Here is a 23488-nt window from a genome sequence, read left to right on the forward strand (position 1 = left end):
AAGCTCTTCATGAAAGAATATGATCGCGTGACCACTCTGCTCTCTTTATCTTTTATCTCCTGAAGTATGAAGTAGTAACCCAGCACACGGTTCCTGGCATGGAATGCTAAATAATCCCCAGTGTACTGCCTTTGAAAGAAAGCTGTTTTCAGTAACGAATTAACATATTATTAATATACAGAATATTCACAAAAAGATCAGGGGCTTAAGTGCCCCCAGGTTGGGAAAACATCCTCCACCTCCAATCATTTTATTCTCAGCTCCATAACAATAAATGAGGATCTTACTTAAAAGCTACAAATAAGAAAGCAAACATACAGTACACCAGTTAATAGTATGGATTTGTCTTTTTTCTGTGAGAAAATTCTGTGAGAATTGACCAACTGGTTTTAAATCCCAAAAAGATGCATCAGTCCTGAATGTCAATGTACACACAAAAGCAGAGGTTAAAAGAACTGTTCTGATCATATGCCCCTGTAGGACCAAGAAATAGAGCTGTTATAGAACACATGAGGATTCAATAAGTGGAATGAAGTTAGGAATAGTGGGTGATGGAGAATGAAACACACTGTACGAAACTGCATCTAGCTCCTGGGGAGCTTCTGTTAAAAGGTATGACATCAAAGGTGTGTGTGTGTGTGTGTGTGTGTGTGTGTGTGTGTGTGTGTGTGTGTGTGTGTGTGTAGGGCAGTGTGGGAATTATAACACTCCACTCCACTCCTCTCCACTCCATTCCACCACATGACATATAACAACACAGCCCTATGACATAAAGTGACCCTGAGTTCACGTCCCTCTGAGTCAAAGGGTGCTTCACATCAAGTGAGCAAGTACACTCTCAGAAATGTCCTTGTCACTGGCGTAGAACCATTATCTTTTATACCTTTACTCTATATGTTCCTATATCTTCCTATACCTAATCTTTATATTACCTAACTGTATATTAAAGATCACTGATGGACATTTTCCTGATGGACACTCTAAAAGCAAATTAAAGATACACACTTGCACCTTCCCAAGAACAACATCACTCATGTACCTTTATTACAGAGAATGTACTTGTTTTAAATGAAGTATAATTCATGAAAGTCTCTGAAATGTATATATAATAAATATATATAACAAAATATAGTTTTATACTCATTTAACCATTTACTGGACCCGTATGTGGAAGAGAAAAATTACTGTCAATTACAGTACGTGTGCTGTACTGTATTCAAATTTGTGTTTCATAACTTTCAAAAACTTTCAAAAACTATTTCAATTTGTCTTTCATAAAAATGCCTGTCATTATTTTTCTCAAATGTATTGTTTTCTGAGTTTAATTTGTAATTTGTGACTTGGACTTTTTTCATTTTTCACTGCATTCATTACGCACAGACATTATTATTATTATTATTATTATTATTATTATTATTATTATTATTATTATTATTATTATTATTGCTTTGGCTTACATAAATGACACAATAATAATAATAATAATAATAATAATAATAATAATAATAATAATAATAATAATAATAATAATGATAATAATAATAGTTATTATTATTATCATTATTATTATTATTATTATTATTATTATTATTATTATGTTATTTATGTAAGCCCAAGCGCAGCAGAAGCCTGGAGAGCACCGACCCCTCCTCTTGGTCATTCATGTTCCTTGTGAGAGAACGAGCATGCAGAACTCACACACAAACACACACACACATGCACTGAAGCGGTTTGTGTCGGATCGGGTGCGCGCGCGGGATGGTGTGCACAGTGATGGTAGAGGAAGTGCTGTGTGCGCGGAACGGGAGCGCGGAGAGAGCGGAGAGTGCGGGCATGCGGCTACTGCTGGAACCCGCAACTCCCACCATCACCACAGTGAGTGACAACTAACTATCTGACAAACTGCTGAATCCTTGATGGCATAACTTAAGCTTTATTATCAGTGCTGAACAGTTCCAACTGTACCTCTGTAAAATTATTATTTTGAAGAATTTGCACGCAGCATTAGAGTACCATACCATCCTTGATCATCATCCATCATCATCAACCATCATCCATGCTGCAATATTAGTTTACCAAAAAACCTATTGTCAAATCAGCCCCATGTGAGGTTTACCACAGGTTTCCTGTTAGCTATAGAACACAACTTAATGCTGTGGTTTGGGACATGGCCAGAATCTAGACACCTATCTTCACTTCAGGTGGAAACTCTGGCATAGAACGTAAATACAAGTACAACTGGTCATAAAAATATTCATACATTTTAAGGGGGAAAAAAAAGGGAAAGGTTTTATCCTGAAGCTGAATATTAATGCCCAGTGATAAATCTGATCTCTTATTCGACATGTATATATAGATTAGTTAAAGGCTGGGTGGTTGCTTTGAAACTCTTTGTTCTAAGTGTGTATTACTTCTAGAAAAAATTATGTACATATGGATGTTGTATGCCCTGGTTCATATCACTGTTTAAAAAGAAAAAAAGAAAAGAAAAAAGAGTAAATTCATATTATAGAACACACTGAAAGTGGGAACGCACTATATTGTATACAATCAGTAAAAATCTTTGAAACACTGAACTTTTTGATTTTCCTTTCCTAATTGTAAATGGGAAATTAAATTCCACTTTTAATTTCCTTTCCTAATTTTAAATGGGAAATTAAATTCCACTTTTAATGAAACCCAACACTATTAAATAATTAATACTAAATTAATTAGTTTAATCACTATCAAACTTCGCTTTAAAATATTGTTTAAGCAAACATCCTTAAATAAAAACTTTATTAATTGGTTAATTGTGTGGTCTCCAAGTTTCAGGCTACTATTTTTTTTCTTCTAATGTCTTATATTCTCTATACATTAACAATTGTTTTTCAAGGGTTCAGGAGTAATGAAAGGCTCCTAGTCCCTAATATACTTCTGCTTGGAGCCATTTTCCATTCAGTTGTTTAAAACATTTAATTTAATTCTAAAGTCCCGTTTTATCAAAGTGACATAGAGAAAAGCACATATGGAACTCATGAGACCTGATTCCAGTATCTATAAAGAAGCCCATCTGCTTAAATTTCTCTTAAACAGATCTCCTGTGTGCTTTTAAAGACTATTTATATCTTCATGGGTAATTAGATTGTTACGGAATCCATCATTTTGCTTGATTCAACCTGTCAGATGAGGGCAGCTGATTTTAGTGTGTTTGAAGAGGGGAAATACAAATGTGTATAAATCTGTCTGACTGTGGCCTTTCAGGAGTTTGACGCTTCTATGATTTGTTATTTAAATCCACGATTTGTTACCTCGATCTACTGTACCTTTAATCAGCGTGTTGTATTAATGGGGCATGTAGCTTACATCCATTATCTGTTTGAGGATAGAAAGCATCTAATAGCTTTGTGGAAAAGGGTGTCATCAGTGTGACATGCAGTGACAAATTACACACAAATAGGCTTGTGCTCCACTTAATGCACACACAATTAGAATGTTCCTTCATGCATACTTACTATTTTCTCCTCCACTGAATGCAGGTGTGTTGTGAGCTTTAATATGAAGAGGTTCTAAACTTGGGTTAACCGTTCAGTCGGGTTATATATACTTCCAGTTTTGTATGTTTCATGTCAGACAGCAGATTTTTGGATTACTTTTAACTGTCTGGAGATCCTATCAAGATCCTATTAATTCCTAAGTGAGCTGAATTTAAATCGTGTCCCCTGTTATTCGGTGTAAGTGACAGCAGGAGGCGATGTAGCTTGTGAGAATCTGAAGCCATGTGTCCACTGAGCCTAAAGGTCAGGAATGTCCTACTGTACGATATAGTGTATACTGTACACGTCTCAACTGCTGATCTTAACACACAGTTATCTAAAATTAAATGGTATACACTCATTTAATTGCCCTGCACATTACATTTAATCCACCATTATGCTTAACAATAAACAACAGACACTATCTGAGTTTAGCGTGACACAGAAACTTGACTGCATTGTTAATTATTGTACTGACTGTACCACCACAAGGAAGGACATTTTCTTTTGTAATCATTTATTGTAGTTTTTTATGTCTTAGAATTTGTTTTGTATCACAGACCAGGTTTAATTAGCTCTTTTCTGGCACACAAAGAACAATTAGGCTGAACTAGAGCTCTCCAATCTACCTCTTTATATTCCTGGTCAGGTGGTTGCTATTTGATATGGATAAAAAGATTCATTAAAGCCTTTATAGGTTCAACTGGCTCTTGATTTTGTAGTTTTATGGGCACTATAAAGTTAAGAAACAGCATTGTGGTACACTAATAAGGAGAAGAAAATAGGAAAGGCAGCACACAACTGTATTGCTTTTCGTTAGTGACATGCAGAAAACACTGACAGCATTCCACTCTGACAAATTAAATCTTTATTGCTTTGCCTTTCCATCTCGTCAATGAAAAACAGGGGATCTGATGTGGATTGCTTTTTAAATGATTTGAACACTTTCTTAGCAACCGGCATGAATGTAATTCTCCACACTGCATTTCAATTTCATCCTGTTGGTCAGGTCATGGCACACTGAACTGTGATTGTGAACAGAGAGGAGCTGAAGAGCCTGAATGCATCATTTTCTGGATGTGTTTCCCTTTATCATTTCTTTTTTTTTTCCTTTTCGTTCCTACTACACGGGTTATAAGATAAGATAAGATAAGATAAGATATACCTTTATTTATCCCACAATGGGGAAAGTTCTCTGTTACAGCAGCAAAAAGAAAGAAATTCAAATATATAAAATAATATAATGTGCAGTATATACACAACACAATGTATAAATACAGAGAAGAAAAAAAAAAACACGAGTAAGTAGTTACAGTACGCTAACAGACATATTGCACACAGGTAATATTGCACGGTTTTCAAAATTTCTGTGATTGCACATGTTGTTTAAATACTTTGTTATTGTTATTATTGCAGTTAAACACTAATCCAGTGTGTAATTATAATGACTGGTGGAAGCAGCTTTGATTGTAAAGTCTAATAGCAGCAGGGAAAAAAAGACACTTAGGATGTAACAGCCTGTCACTGAAGGAGCTGCTCAGAGATGAAATACAAGGAGAGTCGATGATAGTTTTGCTACTATCCTCATTTCTCCCACCTCCTGTACAGTGTCCAGAGGAATCCCAAGGACTGAGCTGGCCTTCCTGATCAGCTTGTCCAGTCTCTTCCTATCTGCAGTAGAGATGATGCTGCACCAGCATACTGTACCACACCATAGAATATGGTTATATTATATGGTAAATAATAGAATTATTAAAGCCACACAGGTTATTAAAGGACATTAAAGGTTTATTAATAATGTGTACTGATTTAATTGTATCTGGAAAACAGAGTACAGCATATTCGTCTGGTCATTTCAAAGTCTCCAGTTTTTAGCCTTATCTAAATAAATGTACTCTCATAGAGCTCTATAATAATGCTATGTCCTCCCTTTGCTCTAAAAACAGCCTTGATTCTTCAAGGATGGATTCCACAAGATGCTGGTAACATTCCTTTAATATTCTTTTTGAAAACATGATTGCTGGGTCAATTTGGCTTCATTTGAAATGCATTTGAAAATGTTTCTTGGCTATTTTTCTGAACATTCTTGTACTCCAGAATGTCCACATTTGCCAGTTTCCAACAGTATCTTTAAATCACAGATGTTTATTCTCTGTGTATTGGCCAACTGCTCTCTATTGCTACTTTATTTTAAAAACTTTTTTTATGTATAAAATATCTTGAACAAGCACATTGTGTACATAGACTCTAATTAACAGTATAGACACTATTTCACTATTTTATGTAATGGACGTTATGCATGCTCATAACCTGTCACCTCTTGCACCTATTCATCAGGAGATTTGTTTGCAATGAAATTGATTATTTCAGACATCTGGCCTAAACACCACCATCGCTTTTACCCCAAATACAGTATATACGCTCTTAGTTATCTATTGTGTATATTCAAGGTATTAATCTGGTCTCCTTCATTCAACCGGCTTAGAAGACCTGTGGAAAAATAAACAGGATAATGCAGTTGCAGGAGAAATGATGCATTTAATGACATTGAGGATTTTTAGGTTGTATGCAACCTATAACACTGCAGTGACTTCAGTTTTTTTTTTTTCATTTTTTTATACAACTGAGCAATTGAGTGTTAAGGGTCTTGCTCAGGGGCCCCAGCAGTGTCAGCTTGGTTGACCTGGGATTCAAACTCACAACCTTCCGATTGGCAGCCCAACACCTTAGGCACTAGGCTACCACATGCCCACGCTAATGATTATTATAATAATTTAACTGCAGCTACAAGGCATTTCGATAATTTTGTCAGCATAATAATACAAAAAATCTTCAAATTTTTTTTTTTAAATAATAAAATATATAAATGCATGATTCTGTTAAACCTTTACATAGCAACCAAGCAGTTTATTAGAAACACTATACTAATGCTGGGTAGGGTCTTGTTTTGCTCAACACAACCTCTGTTCATTATGCCAAGGATGCAATGGTGCATTATCAGGCTGAATATTGGTAGCCATTAGAAGATGATAAATTGTTGTCATGAAAGGATGCACATGACCAGCAACAATACTCAAACAGTCTGTGGCATTCATGCAGTGATTGATTGGAATTAACAGCCCAAATTGTGCCACGAAAACATTCCCCACACCATTACACCAGTCTAGGCAGGTTGTGGCTGTGGAGTCATGCTGCTGGTGCCAAATTATGACCCTTTCATTTGTGAGACACATCAGAAACTGAGATTCATATAGGATATGATATTGAGATTAATAAGACAGGATATATTTATCCAGTCTTTAACTGGATGTCCAGTTTTGTCCACCCTGTGCCCACTGCAGCCTCAGCTTTCTTGGCTGACCTGGTCTATGGTTGCAGTCCAACTACCTCACAGTTGAAATTGATCTGGGGATGCTTTTCTACTTTTCTAGAATTGTACAAAGTGGTTATCCATGTTACCGTAATCTTTTTGTCAGCTCAAGCTAGTTTTCCATTCTCCGTTGACTTCTCTCAACAAGAAAACATTTCAATCCAGTGATTTGTTGCTCTCTGAATGTTTTTTCTTTTTTTGCACCAATCTGAGAAAAGTCTCCTGCTAATCCCAGGAGATCAGCAGTTTTAGAAAAACACAAACCAGCAGTTCTGGCACCAACAATCATGTCACGGTGAAAATCACAGAGATTAAATTTTTTCTCTATTCTGATGGTTGATGTGAATATTTCCCGAAGCTGCTGGCGTGCATCTGCAGTATTTTATGCATTGCATTGCTGGCACACAATTGGCTGATTAGATAATTGTATGAATAAGTAGGTGTACAGGTGTTCCTAATACAATAATCAGTGAGTGTGATTCTAAAGCTATAAGAACCTGCATGAAAATGATTATGATCATTATTTTTATTATTATTATTATTATTATTGAGGTTTTGGCATTTATGTAACACTGTTAATTGCTCATGCTATCATTTATTTTTAACCCAATTCTAACAATGGATGCTCACTCCGTATACTTTTAACATAAACCAAAAATAAATACCCATAATCTTCTACTGTTAACATTTGCCTGCTAATTGATTATGATTGTGAATCCTATAATGCTGTAATGCTATTTTCTATTTAAATAATACATGATGATATAATGGATATATAATTAGATGCTGTGTGTGATGAAGGCCTTGTCTATCAGAATGGCCATAACAACATTTTTTTTGCTCAAGACACTAAAAGGTAAATCAAAGTTCATAAATATACATATAAATAAAATATAAATATAAAAATGTAATTTCTCTTTTTTTAGTAACCCTCTTTTGTCACAAACATGCTTGCTGCACACATATTTAAAGATTATTATTAAGATTATTATGCATATCATTAATATTAATAATATTATTAGTAATAATTTAAAGAACTACTGCAAAATAACCCATTTATTTTATTGACTTAATTTTTTTTAAAACATCCAGGATACTTTTCAGACCTCTGATACATTCTATCTTAGTTTTGTTCCTTCATGTTGTGTCAGTTCCCATGTACTTCATTTGGACTTGCAGCTGAATTCAGCTGTTAACACTTAAAGCATCCTTTAAAGCACTAGGCTTTTGTAGCATGGGTCATTTTTAAACACGTGCAATCAATCTCGGAAGAATTTTTATCCAATGCAATCTGTTTCTCTGTTTTATGTTTATGACTGTCATGTATAAGAAAGAAAGTTGTATCAGCATGGAGAGATTAAAGTTTGCTGAATTCTTCTAGATCTGTTTTGTGCACCGGATCAATGTAAAATAACAGGTTGTAAATCTCTCTGTTTCTTTTCTTAGTTGGTGCAATTGTCTAAAGCACTCTGTGCCGCTGCTCTGCCTGTCCTAGGTCTTCTCCGAACAGTAAGGTCATTTCACTAAGTGCAATGATAAAGAAAAGAGATGGGTTTTAGGAAAGTTGGGTCTGGAAGTCTCAGTTAATATGAGACATGTCAATAGCTTAGGTATGTTTTGACACAACGTCTAGTTTATGTTGCGTGAGCAGCGAGACTTACTCCATTAGAAAGTTCTTAAACCTAAAGAAGTTCAAAGACTTTTTTTTTAAATGAACACTAACATAGATTCTTTATTCACATCAAGAGATCTTAGTCCAAAGCTGCACTGGATCCAGTGCTTTGCATTGCCATCGCTGTGATATGTTTATCTTCTACTTTGGGCTTTTCCCCTTAGGGGTCTGTACAGCGAATCATCTGTTTCCACATAACTCTATCCTCTGCATCCTCTTCTCTCTCACCAATTACCTCCATGTCCTCATTTAACACATCCATATATCTCCTCTTTGGCCTTCCTCTTGACCTCTTACCTGGCAGCTCCATCTCCAACATCCTTCTACCTATATAAGCATCTATCTCCTCTCTACATGTCCAAACCATTTCAATCTAGTCTCTCTGTCCTTGTCCCAAAACAGCTAACCTGAGCTGTCCCTCTGATGTGCTCGTTCCTAATCCTGTCCATCCTCGTCACTCCTAAAGACTCCTAACCTCTACATCCTCATCTCTGCTACCTCCATCTCTGCCTTATGTCTTTTCCTCACTGCTACAGACTCTAACCCATACAGCAGAGCTGCTCTCACTACTGTCTTGTACAACTTTTTTTTATTTATTACTGCTGACACACAACACTCCTTACACTTTTCTCCACCCACTCCAACTCGCTTGCACTCGCCTCTTCAGCTATACTCCCTATCGTACTGGACGATTGACCCCAAATACTTAAACTATCTCTGTGATTGTTTATAATGAGTCTAATTTCAGTCCTGTGATTAGAGTAGCCTTTACAATCAGCTCATTGAGGTGCCTGAATGATAAAACTGCCCCGTAGTCATACAATGAAGTACCTGGGCTTCGTTTGGAAGAAGAGCCTGCTAAAAGAGTCTGATGTAAAATATTAATATTAAATAAGATTCTTTTGAGACAATAGAAGTTATATACTGTATACATTTACTGGAAAATTCTGTATATATACAGTACTAGATGCATACCATATAGCAGTTGTCCTATTGTTAGCCTCAGGATCAATTTTTTCCCCCTGTTGGCATTTAGAATCAGGGCCAGAGAAAATTGTTCCTGTCTTCCTGTTATTTCTCAGCATCAGGAGTGAAAATAGCCTATTAATTTTAGTGACAGAGGTGACAAAAGAACCTACAACTCATCTGAGATCCTCCTGCTGTCAGCTAAAATGGAGAGCAGTTAGCAATGAAATGAAGATGAGGTGAAGGATTATTAATCAGGGGGCAAGGTATAGATATTCATAGCCCACAGCTAATCACTATCATTTTCAAACTGCACTGTTCCTGAATTACCAGGAAATATGAAAATGAGTGTGATAAATAAAAGTGTTAAGAAATGTAATTAAAAGATACCAAGATGCTTTTCATTTAATTTTAAAATTAGTGGAAACAACCTATAATGGTGTGTTGATAAATGGTCTTTTGAGGGAATCTACATGGGAATCTGAAGGAACAACATTTTAATGTTTTTGCCAGAACTGTAACCAAACTAACAAAGACATTTCCATGTAGGTCTAGATTTTGTGTTTATTTGATAAATACCTGATTTCCTTTAGATAGTTTGATAACACATACAAATGGGACAATGTCTCGGTCAAACAGGATGTCTACGATATTTATTAATGGTCCCCTGCAAGAATGCTCTATTGTCTATTCTCCAGTTTGTTTCCTTCCATTTTACTTTTGGGGAACACATTGTGCAAAATATCACAATCCATCAGACGTCTGTAATGCTCACCTCACTGTATGTCTAATAGTGTTATTGAATGAATTGGCATGAACGCCTTTATTATTGCCGCTTATACATTACATGGAAATATTTTTCTTCGTATATCCCAACTGAGGAGGTTTAGGGGGGCCACAAGGGGCAGCTATGATACAGCGCTTCTGGAGCAGGGAGTGTTAAGGGCCTTGCTCAACAGTGGCAGCTTGGCAGTGCTGGGGCTTGAACCCCAATCCTCCGTTCAACAACCCAGAGCATTAAATCGAGCCACAACTTGAGCCGCAACTTGCCCCACCACTGCCCCATTGACAGTCTGCATTTGTTCATCCAAGTTTTATTGCACTTCTACAGGTGCTAGCAAGAATTTGAATCGTTAGGCATCACATCCTGTATATCAGGGGTGGCCCAGGCTTTGTTGGTGCCCTAGGCAAAACTATACTATAATATACCCTAACATAAATAATGATAAGCATTGATAAACATAAGAATAAATAAGTAGTAAATAACTGTAATAATAAATAAGCAACAAGTGAAAATCAGCAAAAAAAAAGTACGACAAACTCTATTATATTTTCTGAACTAGAGAACAGTTTCCCATGGACACCTCTGGATATCTTTGCAGCAAAGTCATCAATATCTGCATCAAATGATCATTTCTGAGAAATATTATTATTGAAACTGATGTCAGCAGGTCCACTGAGATGCTCTTGGGCCATAGTAGATCTCAAGTAGGTTTTAATCAGCTTGAGTTTTGAAAAGCTTTTCTCTGCATCATGCATGGCATAATTAAAGCATTATAGTGATGCATTATAATCACATCATGATGCAAAAAGTGTCAATTTTATTTTATTCTAACAATGTTTTAATAAGTTTTAATGATCGATCAGTAATAAAATTATATTAACTGGCAGAAATAATTTTGCCTATTGTATGTGTGTATGTGGTCAAATCTCCCTAGTCATTTTGCACCCTAGGCAACTGTCTATGTTGCCTATGCCACGGGCTGGCCGTGCAGTATATCATTATAAAACTGTTATTAATTGTACCATCTCCTGCTTATATTTGGAGGTTGCTATGGTGCATGAGCCCCCTCAGCTTTTCCCTACAGTTGATGTTCCTGATCATGCACACTACTCTGTTGGTGCAATAATCTTCACCATTGGCATCACAGGCATCGTGGGCAACCTTCTGGTCATCTACGCTTTCACCAGGTAAGCTACCTGATGACTGTTATACCAATTCACTCACACATCTTAATTAGATCAACCATGTTTTTCTTACGGTGGGTTTTTTTTTTTTATCTCTGCAAGGGTCTAAGTTTACAAGTTAGTTTCAATTTGACAACCACTGAAAGTTTTATTCAACTGCATTAACTTTATAAATGCAAAAGAAAATTGCAGCAAATATATTTCTTTTGATAAGACGCATCAATATTTCCAGCTTATTTCCATTGCCAGTCATTCTGTTGTTATTCATTTAGATGTCTGATGATTCATATTTTCAATTAGGAAACAATGCTAAGGTTTGCATTTAATCAAAGTCATGATTAAGTAATTAACTGCATGAGGCGACAGATGCAGAAAAGCCTGTCTGAAATTATGTATGCTTTTTACACTGCCACTGTGCTAAGTTGAATGATGCGATACGCGTCAATGTGAACTTTATGCCACAAGGTGATACTGACGCTGACAGGTGTTTTTGTGCATGTTTGTGTGTGTGTGTGTATGTGTGTGTGTTTGTGTTTGTTTGCCCGTAGGAGTCAAACTCTTAGGACTCCTGCCAACATGTTTATAATAAATCTGGCCATCACAGACTTCTTCATGTGTGCCACTCAATCACCGATATTCTTCATAACCAGTATGCACAAGAGATGGGTGTTTGGAGAGAAAGGTGAGAGACACAGACGGAATAGAATGGAATAGTTTAAAAGAAACTTTTGCTTCTTAATTCGTTTTAGTACTTTGTTAGTAAACAAATAAATAAACAAATCTCCAATGACAAACACTGCTGTGTTTGTTTTATTGCCTGGGTTCATTAATGAATATTTTTCCTTATTAAGATTTTCTAGGCTTTTTCAGGCACTATATGAGCTGTGGATGGAGTATCCGAGGCTGAGAATAGCTTTACAAGGATGACTATTTGATTCATTTTGCATACTTCTCTGACCACAGACTTAGTGGACTCACCTTGGTTGTATTTTGCCACTTAGTTGGTGATCAGGTTATGAGTCTCATGCACATTGGGCTAAGAGGAACAGAGCACAGGCCACTGAGATTCATGGAGTAGAATCAGGAAGGGGAGGCTTAATATGAAGTGTGCTTTCTGTGTTAAATTTATTCGAGCCTTCTCCCTTTGCCATGGCAGGAGATTGTATTTCACCAGATCTTTTAGAACCATGCTGAAAAAATATATATAAAGAAACTGATCATAAAATATCTTATCTTAATATAAATTAATCAGACTTTTATGAGGGAGATGTAGAACAGTGCGTATTGGCTTGGGTTATGGTTCCTACAGGTATGTAGAGTACGCTGAGATCTAGGTTCACTCTAATCGGTTCACTCTAACAGGATGCCCCTGGCTCGGAGTGGAGAAATAGCTGTAAAGTGATAGTGGAAAGGTCAACATGGTTTCATAAGCTTTTACACAAGCCAGCCCCTAAGGACCTTTTTTTCTTTGGCATGAAAGCAAGCAAAATTACTCTGGAATTAATTACACTTTTGTCTGTGAAACTTGAATCCTATTCTTCCTGCTGTGAAATGCTTTTTAAAGGTCTGGAAAGTTCATTTGTGACTAAAATCTCAAATCTGCATCACATGTTGCTCTATGTCCCTGCACAGGTTGTGAGCTATATGCGTTCTGTGGAGCTCTGTTTGGGATCTGCTCCATGATCACTCTAATGGTCATCGCAGTAGATCGCTACTTCGTCATCACGCGACCTCTGAGCTCCATCGGTATGCTGTCCAAGAAGAAGGCACTGCTTGTCCTGATATGTGCCTGGCTGTATTCTCTGGGCTGGAGCCTGCCACCCTTCTTTGGCTGGAGTGAGTGTTTTGAGGGAAGTTGTGGAGCGAGTCATTCACAATAATTCAGGGTTTCTGATATAAGATAAAGATCTATGGATTACAGTGAAATAGTTCAATAGTGGCAAATTGTGGCTCTATTTACTTGCCAGCACAATTTAATTGTAATAATAAACACTGACAATTGGCTAATTTGATTGATTGGCCATGAGCTCATTTTTAGCTAATTTTATTTTTCATTTTTGCCACATAAAATCTGCTGATACTGTGCTATATCTCAACCCATGCAAAATGGCATTGAGATCATCATTTATCAAAGTTGTTTTAGCATATAAACGAAGCTAAAATAGTATAACTCAAACTCCTGTCCAATTTCTTATATTCTGGTTAAACCCCTTTCACTCCTGCTGAGTTCAGCCAGGACAGAAATTATGAATCCTTTCTTAAACCTGAATTTATCTACATATGCAGCAAAGCAGAAGTACAGCAAGAAGCTCAGCTATAAAACTTAAAATACCATTTCCACCTAAACAAAACACAATTCCAGCACCAAGCGGCTAAATGAACAGACGCAATAAAACTGACACAAGCAATCGGCCACTACACTTTAAACACAATCAGATTCCAACGGTATAAAGATAAAGATCCAGAAGCAAAAAAACACTTTTTTTTTTTTTTTTTATAAATTACCAATATAGTTGTAATATGGTAATACTGTATATAAATAATATAAACTGGTAATATATACTTATTCTATATATAAACTGGTAATATATAATTATTCTAAGTACCAGAATTATTCCAATACGCTTTGTAGTTTTTGAGATAAACTCATTTTAATTTGAGCATGTTATTTTCAAGCCAGATGTAAAAAAAATAGCTCTACAGTTAAACAGATTAAGAAACTAGGGATTAAACCTTTGGGTTACTAAAAGAAACTTATTAATTTTACATCCTCACCATGTTCAAGTACAGGCTTACTGTAATGTATTTAATGTTCTAAACCCTGGGATGTGAAACAGAAGGTAATGACAGGTTTTGCATGCAGTGTGCTGTCTGTGGATAAGACTTCAATGTCTTCACGGACAGAGACTACTGGTGACAGGATTGGCTGATGCATCGGTCCCTGAGGCTCATTATGTCTTTGAGTCTCATTGCCAAGATAAAGCATGCTGTAAGAGTCATGTGCCATGTCTTTAAATACTTCTGGCAACTTGTTTGCTTAGTTTGCACAGAAAAAAAATCTGTCAGCATTGTCCACCAAAGTAACAGAAAGAGAAGGCAATGGGGAGAGAAACATACACATAAAAAAAAAAAGTATTGTCCATTGCACATAAATACCATCAGTGATGTTTGGCTTTAGGAAGAGTAAGACAGTAAACGTACAGCCTTTTAAACGATTCTGTTGAAATACTTTTTCTCTTATTTGTTTTCCAATTTCGTGTGTGAAGAGCAAGATACGGGTCCTTCATTTAACTATTGAATTTTGTTCAGATCTATACATTTTTTATGGAAGTAAATTTTATTATTATATATTTTTTTATTGTAGAGGGAATATAAGTTTTATGCAGTCCTCATTACTGAAAGCAAATCTCTCTCTCTCTCTCTCTCTCTCTCTCTCTCTCTCTCTCTCTCTCCCTATCTTTTCTTCTCTTTCTTTGTCATTAGGTGCTTATGTTCCTGAAGGTCTGATGACGTCTTGTACTTGGGATTACATGACCTTTATTCCCTCAGTTCGGGCCTACACAATGCTGCTCTTTATCTTTGTCTTCTTCATTCCTCTCATCATCATCATTTACTGTTACGTCTTCATCTTCGATGCCATTCGTAAGAGCAATCAGTAAGTATGAAACAAAATTAGCACAGCAACCATTTTATTTAAAGTTCTTTTCCTTTGGAGCAACCTTGACCATGCCTCCAACTCAGCTTCAAACGCAATTGACATTTTCTCAGATATTGGACAGCTGTGCTCTGAGGAATGTTTTTTTTTCGCTTTATTTTCTATTGAATATCTTTCACAACACCTGCTTAAGTAGTTAATGTTTAATTATGTTGGCTTTGTAGAAGCCAACATTCTGTTTTCCTATTTAAGCTTAGACAAAAAATTATCAATAGTATCTCCTCCTAGGGCTTTCGAGCCACATGCACCAAATTCGGATATGTTGTAGACCCTGGTCTGAAGTTTGTTTACTTTTCTAAGCGATCTGAGTACCGGTACTTCCGGTACTGGGTCTCAAATTGGCCTTTTTTCCCATAGACTCCCATTATAAACTTTGAAGGTTTTTAACTCGACAAGCTTTCGAACTATCTACACCAAACTCTGCCAGCTCCTTTAGGGTGATACTCTGAACAAACTTTTAAATTGGTGCACCGACTGGCCTTCCGGTTGTGCCGCAGCCCTGCCTCCAAAATATGCAAAATCAAAAAACTTTTTACAACATGGACATGTGACATCAAAACACTCACAACAATGAGGGGAACTTCCTCACGGGTATTCTGATGACGTCACGTGACGTCACGTGATGTCATATGAAAATAATACATTTGCACAACATGAGCATGTGACATATCAAAACACTCAGACCAAGGAGGGGAATTGCGTCACAGGTTTTTGGATGATGTCACATGCTCGTCTCCACTTGCCTCCAAATGTTTTGTCACCCTAGCACTCCACTAGATTTCACAAGATTTATGTCCACTTGCCTCAAAAAGTAACACTGACACATATGTCCACTTGCCTCCAAAAAGCACCAGCCTTTGCAAATACTTGCCTTATCAAAGCCAACATCAAAGTCTGTCGTGACGAACTTTACAAATCTAGTTTAAATTTGTTCTATGTAAAGGAAAACTGGTTTGTGGCTTAAACATAGTACATGGAAATAAGGTGCTAGTGGGCAGATGTTTGCTCCCACACAACTGAAACTGATTCATTGGTTGTGCTTGGATCACTGCTCATTTTGATGTTGTATGAGAGATTTATGAATCAGATGATTTAGAGTCCTCCATCCGTCTTTCTCTGTGCTTAATTCACCACAAGTCTATGTAACAATGATGAATAAGGACTAATATTAAATTGTACTCTAGGTTACAACCGTTTATGTACAGAACACTTTAACATGTTATTTCACTGTTTGTAAAAGGAATGTCAGGAAGATTGACAGATGTAATACCAGAGACACTGTGAAGAGATTCAACAAGATGAAGAAAGAGTGGAAAATGGCCAAGGTTGCTCTGATTGTCATCCTGCTCTATGTCATCTCCTGGTCTCCCTATTCAGTTGTGGCCCTTACAGCATTTGCTGGGTGAATACACACACACGCACACACACACACACACACACACACACACACATACACAAACACACACAAACACAACACACACACACACACACACACACACGCACACACACACACACACACACACACATGCACACACAAACACACACACGCTCTTGCACAATCAGTGATACGCTTTAGATTTTACCACTCGAGGTTTGACAAAATGAATGTTAGAACTGAAGACTATTTCTTTCCAGTCTTCACTCAAAATGCAGTACTGCTCTCTCTTCACTTCATGTAACTTATTCAAGTCTTATTTATTCAATTCAAGTTATGGAAGTACTAAAATTCCAAACTGTTTCTTTTCAGTCTTATAGAATTGAAAAGGAACTCAAACAGAATTCATAGAATTCATACCATAAACAAAAGATGACCTCTCTGACCTATTCAGTCTGTGTATTTTTCTTCTAGGTATGCAGATATGCTGACACCATACATGAACTCAGTACCTGCGGTCATAGCCAAAGCTTCAGCAATCCACAATCCCATCATCTATGCTATCACACACCCCAAATACAGGTATTAACAGAGCATCTTTATACTTCCTTGAGCGCTTTTGTCAGGGATCAGCACGGACTTTTGGACACGTGCTAATGTTTTTGTTATTGTCACGTGTCTGCCCCGCCTTCGTCTGCTCCTCCCTGTCTCCTCACCTGTTCCCCATCGTATGATTGACTTGTGTGTATATATGTGAGCCGTGTTGCCGATGGCAGCGCGGATTCATTAGTATAGTTTAGTTACGTTAGTTCCCCGTGTCGTGTGGATATGTTTGTCTGTTTTCCTTATGTATTAAACCCCTATCATTTTAAGCTATCCTGTCGATGGGTCTGTCTCCTTCCGTCCGTATCCGGGGGCCTGACAGCTTTCACCCTAGGCGTTATTGGAAATGATTTTAAAATGAAAAACTGTTTGTGTCAGGAGCATATTTGCCTAATCTTTGCCTCAGGTAAGCTCAAACAAGAATATTTATTTATATTTAAAATATATTTATATAATCTTATTCATAACAATATTTATTTGTTTGTTTGTTTGTTTGTTTGTTTATCTTGAATTATTTTTAATTGCCTTTAATTGCATTCTGTATTCACTTTACCTGGCTGAAGCTGTTCTCCAGAGTGACTAACAGTTGAGACAGAATATAAATGAGCAGTTCAGTGTTTTGTTCAGGTGCTCAAGAATGGTGTCTTTGTGTTGCTGAAACTCACAATTTTCTGATCAATAGTCCACAAAGCCTATGGCTTCATTTCCAGTTATTTGTAAGGCACCATTGACTTTTCAGACTCGTTCAAGCGGTTATGGCTCCGGGTGGTTGATTGGACCCCAAACGCATCAGCTGATATATGTGAGAAAAGAATTTCACTGTGCTGTACTGTATGTGTAACAAAAATGAAAGCATTCTTCTTCATTAGTATAAAATGAATGGCAGCCATATGACATTGTTTTATTATCTTTTTACTTTATCATGATCTATAGATCCTGATACTCCAGAAATTTGGTCAAAATGATGATTTCTTTGTGTCTGCATGAATCGCATTGAAAAAACCTGTCATGAATGGTGTGTGTGTGTGTGTTGTTGCACACTGAATTTTGTGTCCTGTTTTTAGGGGTTCCTGTTCTGCGTTTTTAGGATTTTTGGATTTCTGTTTCTTTGGATCTTGTTTGTATTTTTGTTGCCTTTGTTTGACACCTAGTGTTTTCCCCTGTCTGTTGGTTTAGATTTTGTTTTTTTTAATAAAACCCTCATCTGCCTTCTATCTCTACATTTGGGTTTGGATCTTGTTTCCACAGAGGCACCTGCACCGGACATAACCGGCCATTTAAAAGTGTTTTTTAGTTGCAAATTGTTATTAGAGTGTCTTACACCCTGTACACACCTGTGCACCCACCTCTGAGTCTTGTACACTTGTTCTGTGTGTGTTTCAGAGTAGCTATAGCGAAGTATATCCCGTGTCTGCGTGTGCTGCTGTGTGTTCCTCAGAGTGAGCTTCACTCTCTCCACAGCAGTTTTATATCTACCAGACTCTCAACTATAACCAACCGAGCCTCGGATGTGTCTGGGAACTTGTCCCAAAGCAGTACAGTAAAATCCTACATCTCCTCTGCCTCTGATGGTGAATCTGTAAGTCTGCTGTTCTTTCACTGTATGTTTAGTCATGTTTAGGGGTCTGTGTTGAAGCCAGGGCCTGAGGAAAAACAGCTGGATTTTAAAGCTAAGAATGTTTGTTCATCATCACGTCATCATTAACTAACCCATCTGAGAAGTCTGTAACTCATGTATTAGCCCATGTCATCATGCATTAACCCGTTTAATATTTTTGTATTCTGTAGTTAGGGCTACCACCGTAACCAACCCAACATTTTGTGTGAGGGCTGAAAATCTTCAGCAGTAGCTAAATTATACTAGAAATATTTTAGCTAAAATAATGATCTAATGTATTTATGCCAGATTGAGTATTTTAGAAATTCTCTGGGACAGTCTTGACAGTCTCTAGCTCAAATGAGCTGTAGTTAAATGCTTTATTGATGAGAGATCAGAAAATAATGGCTAGACTACAGTAGTTTACTGAAATACCAACTCTTTACGACTGGGGTGACCAGAAAAGCATCTCAGAACAGTGTGAATGACGTTTGGCATATAAGACCTCATTTTAAATGAATGTTATTAATGATTTATGTATAACATCTGAAGTTCTCTGTTTTAGGATGCAAATGACAGCAGTGATGGTACAGCAATGCAGCTCCCCTGACCTGTTTTTGACTTATGAGAATTGGAATATTGTGTAATTGTACTACATGCTGTGTTGATAAAATACTGTTTGTTGTTGGTTCGCATATTCATAATGCTTTTTATCTTTAATCAAAGAAGTGATTTATTATATAATACCAGCATCTCAACCCAATGATGTCATTTATCATTACTTTATCATTTCATTCATTAAGAATTGTAAAGTATTGTCCTAATTCTGCTGGAGTTTGTCTATACTTTGTGTAACTCTAAGGGTAAGATAATATACATATATATATATATATATATATGTCAAAGCATGTACTGAACATCACATCAAACAGGAATTTATGTGGATTTATCAATGTTCTGTAAATGTGGTTCTTCTTATTTATTTAATATAATTTCTTCTAAATAAAGCTGATATTCTTTGAGCATTCCAGAATTTTGTCCCTGTATATGGAATAACAATTATTAATGAAAACTCATTCAAGGAAATTCTTACATAATGTGCCAAATTAGTTGTATTTATTCAAAAACAATAAACTGATCAAATCGAATTTCAGATGAAATGGATATATATATATATATATATATATATATATATATATACCACAACCTCACAGTACAACACAGGTCATATTGTACATACTGTACCAGGTGGAGCCTAGTTTATAAATTAGGGGTTAAAATGAGTTATTGGGGAAAAACAGGAGCTTTAAAAGTGAGTTATTGGGAAAGGGGTGGGGAGTTTATGATAAAGTACCTTGGAAAATTGTAAAGGTTAGAGGTGAGTTACTAGGGGGTTAAAGGGGAGGGGTTAAGAGTAGTTAATGGGGAAAAGAGGAGATGCAAAGGAGAACTATTGGATATAAGGTGGGTGGTTTGAGGTGATATGTAGGGAAAATTGGAGGGTTTAAAATCGAGTTCTTGGGGAAAGGGGAAGGATTAAAGGTGAATTATTATTTCACCATTTTGGTGGAGGGCAAATAATATAAGTATTATGAAATGCATGTTATTTTATATAACCTACAGGCATACTGAAGAAAGTCAGTAATCATGTCTGTACTGTAATACTCGCCTCCCATATATGTCATATTGAATTACTTCTTACATTTCTTGTTGCTTTTGGTTCCAGATATGTTTGAATCCAATCTTTTGAGTGAAGTAGTGTTTCAGAGTCTGCTGATTGTTGAAGGTTGACATGCTGAAGGCCAAAGCTATCCTGCCCATACAGGTTACAGAGCATGGATGAATGTCAACATTTCTGCATTATGTTTGACCTCCAAACGTGTTTGATAGACAGCGAATCTTCTGATGGCAGATATATGTGTGCACAGGTAGTAGTGTAAATAAGAAATGAAGGGAATGGTTTAATTTTTCACCTTGTATCTGTCAGCTCAAAGAGAGGCACTGGAGACTGTGTGGCAGTCACATTAAGTTAAATTGTAGGGGGGGGGATAGATAGATAAATAGATAGATAGATAGATAGATAGATAGATAGATAGATAGATAGATAGATAGATAGATAGATAGATAGATGAACAACAACAGCACAACTAGGTGATTCATATTTATCATTATTTTAAGGCTTGCTTTAGACATCTTTCATCATTTAATAATCAAATCCTAATATCACATGACTTAATCAGTAAGTCTTTTATTTTGGAGCATTGTCAGAGTAATCATTCACTTCCCATTCTCTTAAAATTAGTCCTATAATCCTGTTTAATTCTCTGGGAGATGAATGTATACTGTATGTTGAGCAAATCTGACCTCCACTGGCCAGCGTGTGAACTGCACACTCCAGTAATAACTCCAGAAATTTGGCTTTTAGGGCTGTTTCCAGTCTCAGTCTGTTTTGGTGACTGATGTCATTCAAATGACCTGAGATCTATTTATTTATTTATTTGTTTGTTTGTTTGTTTGTTTGTTTTTGTGTGTAAGTAAATTATATTCATTATGATCATATATATTCATATTGACCATCCATTTATTTCCAACATTTGTACATAATTAATGCATGGAAGTAGAATTAATAAAAATACAAAATTTTTAAAGATAATAAAATAATTAAAATAATACATCAAAATAAAGTATACAAATATAAAAATAAAAAAAGAAACAACACTAACCAAATGTGACATGGCAATGATGCAGCTGTATCATCCTTTAAGTGTCTTAATATAACAACAGCTGCAGCTCTGTTTGTGCAAAAATCTCTCTGTTTATCAGTCAATCTACATCTGTATCCTGTCCTACAGTCATGAACTGGGGGAAGTAACTGAGAGAATATGGCTGTGAGTACAGAAAGTAAATAACAGAGGAGTCCAACAATCTGGCCATTTCCTGATGGACAGAGACCCCAGGCTAGACCTAGGGCCTGCTGGAGAGATTATAACTTGCAGTTAAATTAGGAATGTCTTGGTATCCAGGACGATTCCCAGGATCCCCTCCAAATAAAGTGAAGAAAATCCAAGTAAAAATAAACTGGATTACTACCTGTGGGGAGGTCCTTGTTACTCCTTTGTTTCCATGGGTTTCCTCCTAGTCTTCTGGTTTCCTCCCACCTCCAAAAATATGCAGGTATGTGCAGCTTTAGGACTGCAGTTGCCACCGTTAGTTTAGCACTACATCAGTGAACAGCTGATAACTTCCAAGAAAACAGGCCTCATGTTAAAACTAGATTGAATTTCCACCATACATTTTTGACCAATCATCACGGATTTAGAAGGGAACTAAAGACACTTGCATTGTCACCCAAATGAGGGTGGCTTCCCTTTTGAGTCTGGTCCCTTTTAAGGCTTCTTCCTCATGTTACTGCAGAAAGGTTTTCCATGCCATCATCACCTCTGGTTTGCTTATTAGGAATAATTTCATACATATTTTAATTTTAAATATACAGTATATGCTGAATTTATATGCTTCTGTAAAGCTGCTAAAATCCAGTGGTCCTTAAATAAGCTCCAGATCTTGATTAGGTATATATTATTTAATAATAATAATAATAATAATAATAATAATAATAATAATAATAGTTTATATAAGTTAATTATTTATATAATGTATAATTATATGTACATTTATTGATTTACTTTATATTAGAACTTTTTAGTAGTTCTATAAACAAATATTGTTATAAACAAACAAATACATTCATAAGTCATAATAATGACATTATAAGTCAAAAAAAGTCAAAATTTTGACATAATAATGACTCATAATAATGACTTTGTATCTCATAAAAATCAGAAACTTTCTGTTATGGTGATCCATGGATTTCACACATATTTGGGTCCATGGCTGAAATACTCTCACTGGCGAAGTCGATCTCTAGACCTCAGATCAACGCTGTCACCATCTAGTAGCCGTAAAATAACTTGCACTCTCTCTCTGATAATTCTGTTAAGCCAGCATTTCTGATGCATCCACCTGTAACTAGGCGGCTGTCCTGATGTCTGTAACTGTTCTAGTATAAAGCTGATGTATTGCCACACCAGCTTCATCAGTCTTGTTCTTCCTTCCTGACTTAAGTATCTCATAATAATCAAAATGTTCCTGTAATAATAATCTCTATGTAATCTGGACATGTGCTTGTACGCATAACAGTGAAGTTGCAAGAGTGGTTTGATTTTATTTGATTGTCTTTTGCCGCTTAATCCAGTTATGGTGATCCATGGATTTCAGACATGTATCAATATGTTTGACACTAATTTAACTAATCGTGAATTACTCACTCTTCTTACTCACTCTTCTGAAGGAGGTACATGGTGTTAAAATTAGCAATTAATTCCTCATTCTTCCTCCTCCAAAGCTGGTATTTGCTTTAAAGTTGCTCAAGGAAATAATTGTGCATTTTAACACCATGTACCTCCTTCAGAAGAGTAAGTAAGAAGAGTGAAAAAGTATTATGAGAAAGTTACTCATTATAATGAGATACTAAGTTGAAATTTCGATTTAGTTTCTCATTATAATTAGATACTCAGTCAAAATACTGAATAATCTTATTGCTATGAGATACTTACTGTAAATCATTATTATAAGAAAGTTTCTCATTATTATGATATACTAGGTCGAAATTTCGACTTAGTTTCTCATTATTATTAGATACTAAGTCAA

General features: G+C 36.2%; 1 protein-coding gene across 1 annotated transcript; it reads left to right on the top strand.

Moving 5' to 3' along the window:
• The first annotated feature begins 1685 nt into the window (after positions 1 to 1685).
• On the top strand, positions 1686 to 19391 carry opn4a (opsin 4a (melanopsin)). Its single transcript, XM_060871510.1, is given in 10 exon segments — positions 1686 to 1745; positions 1747 to 1875; positions 11352 to 11494; positions 12040 to 12173; positions 13124 to 13327; positions 14975 to 15146; positions 16447 to 16608; positions 17056 to 17163; positions 18568 to 18763; positions 19347 to 19391. Coding segments are annotated over 10 exon segments (1353 nt in total).
• Positions 19392 to 23488: the final 4097 nt, after the last annotated feature.

The sequence above is a fragment of the Tachysurus vachellii genome, chromosome 6 (genome assembly GCF_030014155.1).
Source record: "Tachysurus vachellii isolate PV-2020 chromosome 6, HZAU_Pvac_v1, whole genome shotgun sequence".
In the NCBI taxonomy this organism is placed as follows: domain Eukaryota; kingdom Metazoa; phylum Chordata; class Actinopteri; order Siluriformes; family Bagridae; genus Tachysurus; species Tachysurus vachellii.